The sequence below is a fragment of the Halyomorpha halys genome, unplaced genomic scaffold, assembly GCF_000696795.3.
Source record: "Halyomorpha halys isolate HHAL.00 unplaced genomic scaffold, Hhal_1.1 Scaffold397.1, whole genome shotgun sequence".
Taxonomy (NCBI): domain Eukaryota; kingdom Metazoa; phylum Arthropoda; class Insecta; order Hemiptera; family Pentatomidae; genus Halyomorpha; species Halyomorpha halys.
The window spans coordinates 1,106,696-1,121,873 of record NW_027115275.1 but is presented as its reverse complement, the minus strand read 5'-3'; the positions used below and the strand labels follow the sequence as shown (position 1 = coordinate 1,121,873).

The window sequence follows — 15,178 nt, the reverse complement described above, 5'->3', positions numbered from 1 at the left end:
TTCTTACTCCTGATTTAAATACTAAATGATTCTTACTTATACTAATTTTTCTGCCCTTCCTAGATAGTTCCTTGATCACACTCTGAAAAATAAAAGTCTACAGCTTGTAAAACATTTCTGAGAACTTGAAATATGGTAGATAAATCCCTTTTGCTTGCTGTCTTGTAATTAATGTTATGAGCACGCTGTTCTCAAAAATTGGTTTTATTCAATAACGCAGTAATTGGTTTAACGAATTTACTTTTGTAGTATGATGTGATCAGTTAAAATGTCTAACGCCTACAAAAAAATCATTTTTTACATATTACACAACTATTAGCAAGGACTATTTGAATATTACTAAATAGTTTTATTATATAATTATATATTTTTTATTGGACTTGAGTTCAGGGTTGCACGTGTGCGTGCAATAAATTAACTTTACATAGGTAAAATTAAAAGCTTTGAATATCTCCTAATCAAGGAAATATTCCTCCTATCCAGCCAGCTCCTCAATTAAACTTTTTCAATAAAATTTTAATTGTATAATATAATGATTCATAAAAAACATTATTTACATATATTTTTCTAAATATTTACCTTTGAATTTTTGTATTGCATAATTACATATATGTTCAATAATATTTAATATCTATGCTAATTATATACAGCACTACAACCTACCTTCATTTAGTTTAGCTTCATCATTTGTTTTTCTTTTTACAAAAGTTGAATGAGAATGCCCATATTTATACCTTAGAACCGCCGCGAAATAAATATTGTCTGACCCAGGAGGGATTTGAATTCACAACTTTCTGAACTCCGCTCTCAGGTCCTCTTATCATACGTTCTTAAAATATATGTTGTGGCATTTATTTCTGTACATGCATAATGTATATATGTATGTACTTCCAAAGCACTTTTGTCTTAGGTATTATTATTGTGCAATGAAATATTCTAATTTCAAAAGATATTAAAAATGATAAAAATAAAATTAAAATAATTTTAAAAATGTATATTTTTTGTGACTAATGATTTCTAATAATTATTATAGAATAAAACTTTTTCTTTGGCCTTGCGTAATCAGAAATATTGTATTACGTGTAATTGAATACATGTTAAACAATTTATAGGCACCTTTAAAAATTTGTTTGTTTATTTTGTCATAGGAATGCTAATTGTGTCGATAATAATTTTTTACTATTTATTAATGAAAAATAAAACAATAGCAATAATTACCCGAAGTTATAATTACCATAAAGATATATAATTTATAATTTTGACCAGCTTCATCAATTGCATACATGAGCACTTGCGAATGGTAGATATAATATTATATGGGTATGTTTTAAATTATAGCTTTTAGATAATACATATAAGGGCTAACTAAAAATTATTTTCGTATTTAATATTTTAAAAATAAATGAGTCTTTAAACTTACCTTTATTTTGTTGGTGTTTTTTAATTCTTATTTTGCGTTTAGCTGCATTGTATCCAACACTCTTATAATAATTATACAATACAATTATTATTCCAATACACTTTTATAATAATTATGTAATATTCTTAAAATGTGTTTTTGTTGTATAAATTATAAAGTTCAAGGTTAAATCCCAAGGATGATTTTAATATATGATGGAGCCCTGAAAAATTCACTCCAGGTCCTTTTGTTTATGTTTTTTAATTGTAGCATATTAATTGCTAGTTATTAATGCTTTATTACTAAAACGGAAATACCAAGTTGCGTTCAATGCTAGGGGTAAGCAGCTAATATTTTTTTTAAATATCATTATTCCGTTATGGCTGTAGTGAATTTATTATTTCAACTACAGCTAATTTTTACCAAGATATAATAAATTGATATTTCCATGCCCAAGTATCTGTTATAGGTGGCGTCACTATCACTATCACTATTTTAGTCGTAGGTAGGTTCTAATGTTACGTAGATTCCTGTGTTGGTGCTAAATTAATGACATAATAAAGAGTCTCCATTATTTTAGTGATCAAAATAATTCTTTGTGTTGGAATACCTTTCATTTAGTTTTAACTGTTTGCATAGACATTTCAGAGCCCTCTTCTGTCCTCAGATTGCTTAATTTCTTTTCTTTTTTTTTGTAGTACTACTCATTTCTGACCCCCCATGTCCATATTCATCCATAAATATTATTTTATCAAATTAATACAAAAAAAAAGTTCAGACATGGTCTGAAATATAGACAAAACACTGCTGAGCAAATACTTTTTTTTTTAATATTAGTAATAATGTTTATAGTTGAAAATAGACACAAAAATTCAAGAATTTAGTAGGGCCCATATGAAACAATTAGGCATCCTGAAGACCTAGGAAAGTTCCGGAACGTCGGTACGATAGTGATATATAAACAACAAGTATAAAAGCAGGAATAATGAATTTTCAGGAAAATAATAAAAATTAAAAAATATATTTAATCTTCTTGGAATTATTTATTTTAAAAAAACTATTGCTATGCATGACAATCAATAATATTGTTTAACTTGATTTTTTAAATAAATAAAATCTTGATCCTTTTTTTATATATTAAATGACATCCATTGTTTTTTATTGTGCAAAGTTTGCATGTAATCATTAATTTGAACTGAACTTTCAAGAATTACAACTAATTAAGTAATATTAAACATGTTGAATTAAAGTAATATAAAAATTTTCAATAAATTAAATAAACCATAATAATACATTGCTGTAATTGCGAATCTGCGTGTTATTTTTTGCTATAACCTTTCAAGTAGCATGCTTCTCTAGTTCTGGAAACTTCTCAAGTACCTTGAGCATGTGTAGCCATCTTAAGGATCATGGCAAAAAATAGAAAAAAAAAATTAAAGACATAGATTGAAGAATCAAAACACAAGTTCAAGGCTATTACGATTTTTTTTCATTATTAAGCCTTTAGATCATAAACAACACAATCCTAGTTTATTGACCCTGAGTTAAAAATTAAGAATATTTTGTTGAAAAATTAAATATAAAAAATGTCTTACCTTATATCTGGCCTTCCATTTAAAATCATCCCTGATTTTTGTTGAGTCCCATAGAAAAGGATATGGTTGATAAGAAAGTGTATCCCTTATCAAACAATTAATATAATACATCTTAAGGATTATGACAAAACTGGAACAACCTCTTAAAAATATAGATTGCAGAATCAAATTGTAATTTGATAATTGAAGGATGGTACGATTTTATTTTCATTAGTAAGACTGAAAAGTCATGCACAGTACAATCCAAGTTTTCTGAACATTCAGTTAAAATTCAGACTGCTGTTGAAAAAAATAATTTTTTGAAGTTGTATCTTCTACTGGATAAGTTTCATTTGTAATTAGATCTAGTGAATGAAAAGTACTCTTCCTTGTTTTCATTATTTTATTTTATTTCATTAAAACCAATAACGACGTTTCGGGATTGTTACCCCATCATCAAGTATCTACAACAAATTCTCAAATTAATCCTATGCATGTAACACTTAATAACTATATGAAATGAGATAATATAAAATAATTTAAATAAGAAAGAGTACTTTTAATTCACAATATTTCATTATTTTTACTTTATTTATTTAATTTACAACTGTTAAAAATGTTTATATGGAATGTTAGCTTAAAATAATGTCATAAAGGAAAGAAAAAAAGGTCATAAAATAATACCTCTCCATTACGTTTGAAAATAAATTTAGATGGTTGGTTGTAGTTAGAGTAGAGGTTGGTTGGAATTAAATGTACGTTGGGAGATCGTAAGTCTTTGTGTAAGATATTGTTACTGCTAGTTAGATTTTTGATAAACCCTTATATTTACGCATCTCTAGTCCGAATTGGTCTGAGAAGTTACGTATAAAGCTTTAGTTTCTCCCAAAAAGGTAATTTTGATCGTTTGTTTAAGCAATGAATTAATAATTTGCTTTGGAAGCTAAGTTCTTGTTTTGTCAAAGGTTAAGTTAAGACAAGAGGAGGCTGTGCACATGAGATCACCGATTTTAATAAAACATTTTTTGATGGTACTAGATACTAGGTCAAAAAATCATAAGTACGTGTCCCAAGGGTTCTTTTGTTTTGACGAGAACAAACATATTTTACTTATTTTTGTAAATATTTTATGTTATTGCATATGGCTGTAGTTAATTTATTATTTGAACTACAGCAATTTTTTACCAAGATATAATAAAATGATATTTCCATGCCCAAGTATCTGTTATAGGTGCCGTCACTATCACTTTTCAGTCGTAGGTAGGTTCAAATGTTACGTAGATTCCTGTGTTGGTGCTAAATTAATAACATAATATAGAGTCTCCATTATTTTAGTGATCAAAATAATTCTTTGTGTTGGAATACCTTTCATTTAGTTTTAACTGTTTGCATAGACGTTTCAGAGCTCTCCTCTATCCTCAGATTGCTTAATTTCTTTTTTTTTTTTGTAATACTACTCATTACTGACCCCTCATGTCCATATTCATCCATAAATATTATTTTATCAAATTAATACAAAAAAAAAGTTTAGACCTGGTCTGACATATAGACAAAACACTGCTGAGCAAAGAATGTATTTAAAATACATTTTTTTTTTTTTAATATTAGTAATAATGATAATAAGGATTGTTACCCTATCATCAGGTATCTACAACTATTTCCCAAATTAATCCAATGCATGCAACACTTAATAACTATATGAAATGAGATAAAATAAAATAATTGAAATAAGAAAGAGTTCTTTTTGTTTGTCGAGAACAAACATATTTTACTTATTTTTGTAAATATTTTATGTTATTGCATATTGCTTTTAATCTGCATTATTTAATAGTTATGGAGGTTCGCAGTCAGCCAAAAATTGTAAGTAATTATTTTTTATTTTTTTGTTACTACGGAAATATACATCAAAGGATGTTTTAGTGTGAGAAAAGCGAATATTACTCGAAAATTAGAAAAAACATTTCAATAACTTAAACGCGACACTACTAATCTACACATAACTTTAAAGGGACTTAGGACTCCATAGACTGCCCAAAATGGAACAAATCGGATCTTCGTAAATAGATTACAACCAGAGGTATAAAAAGAAACGTCTGAGAAATTTTTCATTATTCTCCCTTTTAAAAGTGCAAAATCTAAAAGATATTGATAGGGTTTAGAAGAGAGGAAATTTACTTTTCCAATAGTTGTAGTTTCATAAGATTTGAAAACTATTGTAAAAAGTTGTGAATTTCTTTCTTGAATGCGGTGTAAATCGGCAGAAACAAATATCCACCAAAATTAAGCCAAAAACTTTTTAATGAAAGAATGCTGATTGACCTTGTGTACCAATAAATGGAATTCGGTCCGTGTGCGGTCAATTACAACTCAAATAGTAAATTGGTGTACTATTTTATTAGAGCAAACGTTTCACCCCACGTTGCAGGGCTTCGTCAGGGCTAAAAAAGATATAATCACTCGACATGGTTACAAAAAAAAAAATTATTGAGTGTGAAATAACGGGGGTATACAATGAAATGTAAAATGTAATAAGAAAAATTAAAGGTTATAAACAATAAATGAAAAAGGTAACAGTAACAGATAAAGAGAAGAAATATTGAATAAAGTACAAATTAAGAGATGAAAAGGGATAATAATAAAATGAAATAATAATTAATTACTTTTCATCTCTTAATTTGTACTTTATTCAATATTTCTTCTCTTTATCTGTTACTGTTACCTTTTTCATTTTTTGTTTATAACCTTTAATTTTTCTTATTACATTTTACGTTTCATTGTATACCCCTGTTATTTCCCACTCCATATTTTTTTTTTGTAACTATGTCAAGTGTTTGAATTTTTTACATACTTCAACTCATTTAATCCACTACAACCTATGAAGGTTTAATACATTGTAAGAAAGCACTGTTTTTAGAACAACGATTATACAAGGAGGTGATTTTTTCATGATCACGATCAAACGTCAGGTTTTTTCGCGATTAAGTATACCCACTTTGTGAGGCTAAGTGGGCCCCAGTCACTAAAGGGTTAACTTAAAAGAGTTATAATTTAACAGAAAATAATTATCTGCCACAACCGGATTCGAGACTGGGTACTTGGAGTTAAGAGCATAGTGGCTTATCACTGTGCCACCGCACATATTATATTATCAAAAAAGTTTTAAAAATAATTAATTAATTTTTCTCAGCTCCTAGGGCGTATCGGCTAGAAGTCAGTGATTGAAATCGGTGATTGCACAGCTACCTCTTGTGAGATAAACTTCTTGGTTTAGACAAACAGAAGGACATAAACAACGAGGGAATGTAAAAGTGATTTGCATTGATTTTTCAACGTCGATAGCCTTTTTTTATTATGTTGAAAAAATAATAAATAAAATAATACTTACCTCGTATATGGTCTTTCATTTAAATTGATCACTGATTCTTCTCGGGCCTCGTGAATAAGGACATGGAGAGGAGATGGGTAAGAAAGTGTATCACACATCAAAGAAATAATATAAAACACTTTTATTGATTTAGTAATTACTTTGTATTGATAAAGCCATGTAAGAACACTCGACTGAGACTTACTCAATACTTAAAAATAGAAAAATATCGGTTTCATTAACATATGGCCTGGCTCAAAAATTGAAAGGCATCGATTAGAAACCTACATTTTTTTCTTTTTAAAATAAAAAACAAAAAGGAGAAATGAAACGACGAAAATCGGGAGAAAAAAAAAGGGAAACGAATGTGTGTAAAACAATACTAACATTATTGATAGCTCTAGTCACAACATTTAATCAATATGTTACAATCAGTAATGTATCCATGTACGTTATTTTAGAAGTAATTCTTTTTTTTTTAATTTTTTTTTTGTTTTTTATTAATCACTATATCACATTTGAGATGGATATGTATGTTTCGGATCCTTGATACAAGTATAAAAACAAAAAAACTACTCAGAAAAAAGACTTAGAAATGTAAAGAGACCTGAACGGCGTACCCAGTGGTGTTCAAATTATCTGTGTACAAGATTCCAGTGAGAGATAAAAATTTATTGAGTCGAAGGTTTCAAAAATGCGAAATTGTTTGATTTGATTAAGACTGGACATCGCTTATGGCACTTTTTGATGCCGTTCGACTCAAAATAACGTGTTTAAGTAAAAGTCTAATGTGATTTGGTCACCTACCGAGAAATATAGCCACTATAAATTCTGGATACGCTATGGTACGGAAAAAACTATTCAAATTTTTACACTTTTAAGACGTTCCACAAGTTTTGAATCGAATACACTAATCTACTATCACCCGAACAAGGGCTTCTGATAAATTACGAAAAATAAAAAATACAATTCAGACTTTTCGAAAAATAAATTTACTCAGACTTTTGGAGCGCCTCAAAATTGAAAATCGGTAAAAATTTTCAGACAAATATTACAAATACAATATTGAGCATGAAATAAAAAATAAAGAACATTATAGGCTAGAGCTAATAAGTAGTTTTGGAAAATATATTAAGAGAAATTAACAACAGTTCTTAACCCTAATTATACAATAACAGATCCAAGTGTGTCTGCTTCAATGTTTAAACATTTCTTCCTCATATATTTTTGAATTTAAAAAAAAATTATAATAATGACAAATAGTTCGGTATCTGCCTGGCAGAGCATAGGAACGAAATGGCGTTTTCAGTCATTTCCTATGCTGAAGTGCAACGAATTAAATTTGTATTAAAAAAAGCATTTTATGCACTTTGTGAAAATATATATATATAAAATGAAATCTCACATTTTTAGAAATTCAAAACCCAAATGAGGAAGAAATAACATACCTTAACATTAGTTAAACATTTTGGACATGGATATAACATCTAATAAGTATCTAACTTATGCACATTATTTTTTTTTTGTTTTTTTCAAAAGGTTTCTTTTTTTTAATACCAAGAAAACATGGTAATAATTATATTATATATATGTACATACAAATTTCACTTATGAGCTTTCGATTCTTTTAAGTCAATATCTTTTACAAAAACAAGTCTCTCCCATATCTGGGATATAAACCTACCATAAAATAACTAAAATACGTTATATCATTTATATTTAATAAAAAATTTTAATATACATTAAAAACCTACTAGAGTACAAAAATATTAAAACGATAACATCAACTTAATATTGAAATTAAAAAAAAAAATTGCCTTTCAGGTATGCATTGGCTGAACACAAAATGTATTTGATTGTTAATTCTAAATATACTTACAAAAATATATGGTACAAAATATTTATACATTTCAATAAGGAATTTATTGACATTTTTTTGTCAAAACTTTTCCAGCTTGAAGTCTATTTGAAAAAGTTTCTTCATAAAAATAAACAGGGTTAATTTTTTTTTATCATGAAAAAATCAAAAGCGTAAATTTTAAAGATAATTGTGAAGTCATGAGAAAAGATAAAAATTTAGAACTCGACTTTTTCGAGTAGTTGAAAAATACAAAACAATCAGAAATATAATCTTAAAATAACAATAACAGGCACAAAAGTATTTATCAATGTAAGTTCAACTGTACACATTGATATAATAAATACAAAAGTAAGTTTTCGATCGACAAAAACCACCCATCAACTCATTTAAACAATTATATAATACAATCATACCTTGAAATATACCGGCATTTATTCATATATTTTTTAAACATACGTTTTTTTATATATATATTATAATTTTTTTTTTACTTCGGAAAGTCAGGGTGAGAAAATAGGACGGGGAACAATTGAAAACACTATAAAATGGAAAAGTCGAACACACGGTATCACATTGTCCTCGAAGCCGGCAAGTTTTTGGACCGGAACAATTAATTGCACAATTAATAAAAAAAAAATATTTCAAACATCAACAATTCAAATCGATATCATTACTCGATACTTGATCTAAGACATAACTGTTGTATAATTATTCTCTGGAATGATTCAACTGTTAAGGAATGTCCGTCGTCAACTTGAGGTTTCTTATTTCACCCCTGCAAGTGTTAACAACTCTGTAGGTTCAATAACGAATAAACTACGTACATAAATACAGAGCGCCCCTTCGAGGTGCGACGGCAATGTACAAAAAAATCTAACAATATTCTAAGAATTAACAAGCCAACAACTAGAGTCATCTTCTGCAACACACTTCATAACTTATCTTTTCGCTAAAATTCTAAAATTCAAGGGGTACTTTTTTTTTGTTTATTATTTTTTTCTCATTAAAGATATCAATAGTCAAAATATATATATTCAAAAATTTGGCTGAATCACAGATAGTCGAAAAAATGTTTTCCTTCTCAATCAAAAGCTGAAGGCGTCCCGAGGTAATTTTAAAGTGAAGAGACTCCTTGCTAAGAGAGAACAGCTTTGGGTGTTGAGGCCATCGTTTGTGTGGTGTTGGACATTGTTCATCTCCTCCAGAACTGTCTTACTTTGGTTCAACTATTATACCGACAAAGAAGGACGCAATATAGATACAAAGCTGAAGCTGCTATGTTTTTTCCTTTAATTTTTTTTTTTGTTTAATTACTTTTTTCAACTTAACGGACAAAAAGATCATCTTTCAAATTTTTTTTTATAACAAAATAATTTTTCATAATATAGTCGAAAACACAGATATAGGCTAACAATCCCCAAATATCTCTAGGTAAAATGCACAATGAGCACAGCTTAAAGATACACATATTTAAAATTTGGAACATCGAATAATAGATAAATAGAGTTTTTACAGATAAAATTATCAAATAGGTGAATAACATCAAACACGAACATTACGTATTTAAATATAGATATATAATATATTTACGACATATATTGTTGATAATATGAGAAAATCCCTTTACAAGTTATATAAATATTAACGGTCATTGAAAATGAAATGGGCAGTTAGCACTTCATGAAATATAATATAATCAACAGTGTTCCGAATCTTGGTAAAAAATATTGACCACTTGATAACAATTCGCCCTTCATTGTATCCACAGTTTCAATAAAATTATAAAACATAAGGAGTTGTGGCATTGTATTATTTGCAAGAAAATACATAGAAATATTTCATTTTTTTTTTTATAATAAAAACAAATCATGTACGCAACGGTATGTACAAGGGCAAATCAATTCAGCAATCAAATCACTAATAAGACAAAAAGATTTCAGTTTGTACAATTTTTTTTTAAGACTAGAATTTTTCAAAGCTTTTAAGCTACGAAATTTTGCACAATACATATATAGAAGCACCAAAGATGGGAAAATATACTCAGTCGTGTGTGGAGTGTGTATCGTCTCAGCAGTTGTTGGGGGACGGTGTCCTGTTGGTGGGCGGGGGACTGGAAGCTGGGGGCTTGCTGCTCTCGGGCCTGCATAGCTGCTCCATGAGAACCTTCCCGGACTCCTGCTGTCCCGGCAGGCCGGTATCCAGGCTGGACCTGATGATCCCGTCCAGAAAGCTGCCGTTCTCGGCTTCGAGGAGGCTCTCCGCTATCTCCCTCGTGGTCTTGGTGAGGGGTGCGGTGGTAGATAGCTGCTGGGCGAAGAGGTCCGGCCGCCCGAACTCGAGGATCGGAGGGAAGGGAGGCTGCCAGTAGGCCGGGAAGGGCCCCCGGTAGGCCATGGACGGGTCGAAGAGCTGCATCTTGAGCCCGTTTGAGAGGGGCGGGGTGACTTGCGGTGGCCGCGGTGGGGGCGGGGCAATAACCCGCTTCTCCTCCTCCTTCCTCTTCTCCTCAGGCTGTGGCTTGGGCTCCCTCTTCCTGGGTCGCATGAGGTGACGTTCTTTGACCTTATACTCGAGGGTGGAGTGCGGGACACCGTAGTATGAGCCGGCCCGGTGCACCGACATCTCGCCGCGCTGCACCGCCCGCACCGCCTCTACCAGGCTGTCTCGGTCGTAATTCCTGTATTTACCTCTCTTCGGTCGAGTTCCCTTCCCTCCGGACTGTTGCTTGTTGCCTCCGCCAGGTGAATGCTTCTTCTCTTCGAGGTGGTTGTTGTTGTTTATACTGTTGTTATTGTTGTGATTCCTCACTTCTCTCCTGAAGTCGAGGGGTTGGTCTTTGGGTACAGGTACGGGTTCTTCGCCATTCTTGGCAGTCTTGTAGATCGGTACCCGCAGGGGCTCCTCCGAAGAAGTAGAGGCCCCTCCTAAAAGTTGCTGGAGACAGGGCCAGGACCTCACTTCTGAAGTAAGGCGGATGACGTCCTCGACACTAAGCAGTGGCCGCATGAGGACCTTCTCTGTCTCCCGTTCTTCTTCTGCTCCAGAGTCCCTCTCGTCATCCTCTTCTTCATCTTCGACTCTCTCCTCTATCCCAGCGATGTCGCGAGGACCTTGTGAGATCTTGTAGACCTTGTTCCTGAGGGTCGACCTGGGGATTCCGTATATGACGGCAGCTCTCCGGGTGCCCAGTTTGCCGCTCTGGATGTCCCGAAGTGCCGCTTGGAGCTCGTCCTCCGTGTAGCTCCTCCTGGTCCCGACTGCTGTAGGCCGAGGTTTCGCCCTGTCGTCAATACAAACACTACTACAGCACTCTCTACATCTGCCTCTGACCATAATGGTGAAGCATGCAAAATAAAATAATAAGCTAACTAAAAAGGCTAAATCTAACTTAAAACTATGTCTAGTAAATAAACTTAGTAAATTAGCAAATAAAACCAAATATAGTTTGACTGAACTGCCGTAATACTCACTTAAATATGGCTTTGTTGGGGCTGACCGGTGGCTTGGGAGGTTTGGCGCTGAGGTCGAGCGGCTGAGGCTCGGGGGAAGTTGGTCGCATGTACCATCCACCCGCCATTGGGCTTCGCGATCCTTCTCGAGTCTGCTGGCAGAACATTATCGTATCAAAACCAATTTATCCTTAAATCAATATGTTTACACACTTCATAATTAAAGTCTAGTTATCATCAATCTCAATTTATTTTTTTTTAATTATAGAATTAATTTAAAAGAGCAAAAACTCTCTAAGAAACACAAACTTCCAGTCTTATTACCATTGAAAGATTCCACTCAAAAAGTCTGGGATATCTAAATTAGTGAAAACAACTTGGCATGGACGTTTCACCAGTTCAAGCATCAACATTACTTAAAATAAAAAAATATCACTTATAGAAAGACAAAATTAAGTACATCTCACAACGAAAGAGACACATCAACTAAAGACGTTTCATCACTTCAAAAAATCTAGACACTGTGTAACTAGATCTAAAATAGATCAATGTGTGTTTTTGCATGGCGAGATGTGTAGATTAGAGACTCAAAACTTTGTGGCTAGAATCTACTAATAGTATTTTTAACAAAATTTAATTTATGAAATAAATATGTACAGTCTGTATGGAAAAAAAAACTTCATACAAGTAGTTATATTCAGAACAATCACAATTAATTCGTGTTATATTGGTGAAATTACATTTGTACATTGTTAGTACATATAATCATTAAATAGATTTGTAAAAAAAAAATATAAAAAAATAAGGGAAACCTCAAACAATTTTAATTGAATAGAATGCAAGTTATTTTGGAAACCGATGAAAAGTGATTTATTATTTATTCGTCGATGCTTAAAAATCGTCATTAAATTGAAAGCGGTGGCAGAAAAAAGTTGATACTTTAAAAAAAAAAAAATTATCTCACACCGATATAATTGACAAATAATGTTTTGACCATCTAATTCAATTTGGAGAGCCTGTGAAGGTACTCAGAACTCTGAAAACCTTACAATTTGTTTTGTGATTTTTAAGCATTAATGAAAAAATTTTAACAAAAAAACATAAAATACATGTTAATTATATAAGATACAAATATTTGGTACCGTAGCGATGAGAGGCGGCTGCCGGCTCGGCGTGGCACAGAGAGGTTCACTGCTCTTAGTCTCTTGCCCGACCATAACGTCTTGGTAGCTCATCCATGTTCTTCTGCCCATCAATTCCTCTGCCACTCTTTCCAGCCCTGAAACAACGAAATAAATCAATAAATCGGTATTTTTAAATGCATATAAATTCTTGTAATTATATCTCAAAGTATTCATATTTAAAGTAAAGATAAATAACTAGAGTAAATATGAGGGAGCTAACCGAAATTGAAATTCCATATATTTATAAGGATTAGAACCAGAGTTGGAGTAAAATGGAGCGTTTTTCTCTATTTCAGAATACTTTTTCTTCCATATAAAAGCATAAGATCAACAAGTTATTGCTACGCATTTGAAAAGCACATTTTTAGTTTTCCAAAGGTAAAGTAATTTGAATTTGATTCCTAGATCATGGGTAATGTATCCGTAAATGCTGAAGAGTTAATTAATTAATCCGTAAATGCTGAAGATAAAAATAAGATATGTTTTTTTTCAGACAGGAGCTGGAATCGGAAAAAACCGAGAAAGCCCTATTCTTCCGATCACATTTTTTGTTTAACTGGTGTATGCTTAGCCAAAGTTGATATTCGTTATTTTCACCTCGAGGAACCCTAAAATATGAATTTTCATAGTAAGTGAAAATTTTGTAATATGCGCATCCCATCAGATTTTTTGGATTAGTTTTACGACAAATATTGTTTAAAATAATATTAGATAGCTTTCTTTAAATATTTTTTTATGTAGTTAAAGTATATCCTTCAGCTCCCAACTGACTGGGGAGCATGAATGGATCCACTCAGAGTAATAACGTTTGTGTGCCCTATAACAAAGAATGATGCGCATGCTAAGGCTATGGCTTTGGATCTTTGTGAAAATTATAGGACCGAGGAGGTATTTCTTGGAGCAAACCACTGATAATTGTTCTCAAGTACATGAAGTAGCAATAAAACCGATTGACAGAGATACAGTAGAGAGCAGTCCTTCTTGCAAGTAAGTGGAAGGCGTGATGGAGACAAAGGCAAAGACACCGCTGGCCACCGTGGGACCGATCCGATATGAGGTAATGAGGGGACAGTACCCTGCACGCCCGCTGGCCCTCTCACGCCAGTGTTATCGGCAGTCGGGGGTTCGATGTAATTAACTAGATACTCCCTGTCTCTTCAAAATAGTAAATAGTTGCTACTGTTAGGGTGAAAGAGCAGTCAAATTTTAAAAATATTTTTCTATGAATTTTGAACTTTTTCTGGTCAGCAAGGTCCATAATATGTGCACTTTATATGAGTACGTATTTAATTATTTAAAATAATTAATTTTTTTAATTAATGCTATAAAAAATCTCATCTAACAAACTCACAAAATCGTGATTTAGGTTTTTGAAAAATGAATAGAATAAAATATTTTTATTTACTAATTAAATATGAAATATTTATAAATAAATAAAAAAAAAATTATTTTTTTGTTATTCTTTAGTAAAAAAAGTAATATTTTGCATAACAGAGATATTAGCTGAAATACGGAATACTTATTAAATAAGATTAAAAAAATTGGCTGTTTCTATAAAAAGTTATAGAGAATATTAGGAAGTAAAACCATCAGGAAATGGATGCTCTACTTTTTCGTGTTAAAAAAATTATTTCCTTTATCAAAAACTTAATAATCAGAATTTATGAACTTAGTTCTGAAATTGTGCAAACTAGACCAATGGATTCCAAACTGGGTGCCGCAAGCGTATGCCACGGGTGCCACAAGGGAATGCCAGGGGTACCCCAAGGGTTTGCTAAGGATTCTACAAGCTTTTACCAGAGTGCCGTGTTATTTAATTTTTACTATGAGTTTGCAGTCGAGAAGTAGAATCCGTTTATTTTAAATAGACATATCATTAGTTTCCTTGCTGTGGTACGTTTACCACTCTGAGGCCATTAAAAAATAAATGATTTAGAAATATTAGTTCTGAATCCAAGTCCCTTGATGGGTTGTAGTGATACTTTGTATTTATTATTATTATTGACTTTTTACTGTAGATATCTATTATTTATAGATGCATATTAAATGCATTTCATTTGAATGTCATGAACTATTCAGCAATGGATTAATGTTATTTACATTAAGTTTAATATTATTATTTGCTTAAACATCTATGATTCACTTATTATACGGTTTAAGTACAAGCTTTCCTTTATTGATTGTTGGATTCCAATTCATTCTTGTAATAGAGTTCGTAGTTTTTAACTAATATACTATTAACACGGCTGGGAGTGAAGCGCCGGGATCACATAGAGTCCTGCTTTCTCTCCCACAAAAGGACGGCAAAGCTTAGTCCAAAGTTTCTAAGGCTGAATGTAAATATTTT

At 31.7% G+C, this 15,178-nt stretch overlaps 1 protein-coding gene across 11 annotated transcripts in view; it reads right to left on the bottom strand.

The window, feature by feature from the left end:
* Positions 1–6,464: 6,464 nt before the first annotated feature.
* The window catches only part of Eip93F (Ecdysone-induced protein 93F), a 476,497-nt gene continuing 467,783 nt past the window's right edge, over positions 6,465–15,178 (bottom strand). For 9 of the 11 annotated variants that reach the window (XM_067052368.1, XM_067052369.1, XM_067052372.1 and 6 more), the window contains 3 exons: positions 12,790–12,926; positions 11,669–11,799; positions 6,465–11,499 (listed from right to left, as the gene is read on the bottom strand). In XM_067052368.1, coding sequence (XP_066908469.1) covers positions 10,266–11,499; positions 11,669–11,799; positions 12,790–12,926 — 1,502 coding nt within the window. In that variant the 3' untranslated portion in view covers positions 6,465–10,265. The remainder of the gene's footprint in view (positions 11,500–11,668; positions 11,800–12,789; positions 12,927–15,178) is intronic. The other 2 variants (XM_067052366.1, XM_067052367.1) reach the window with 2 other exon arrangements.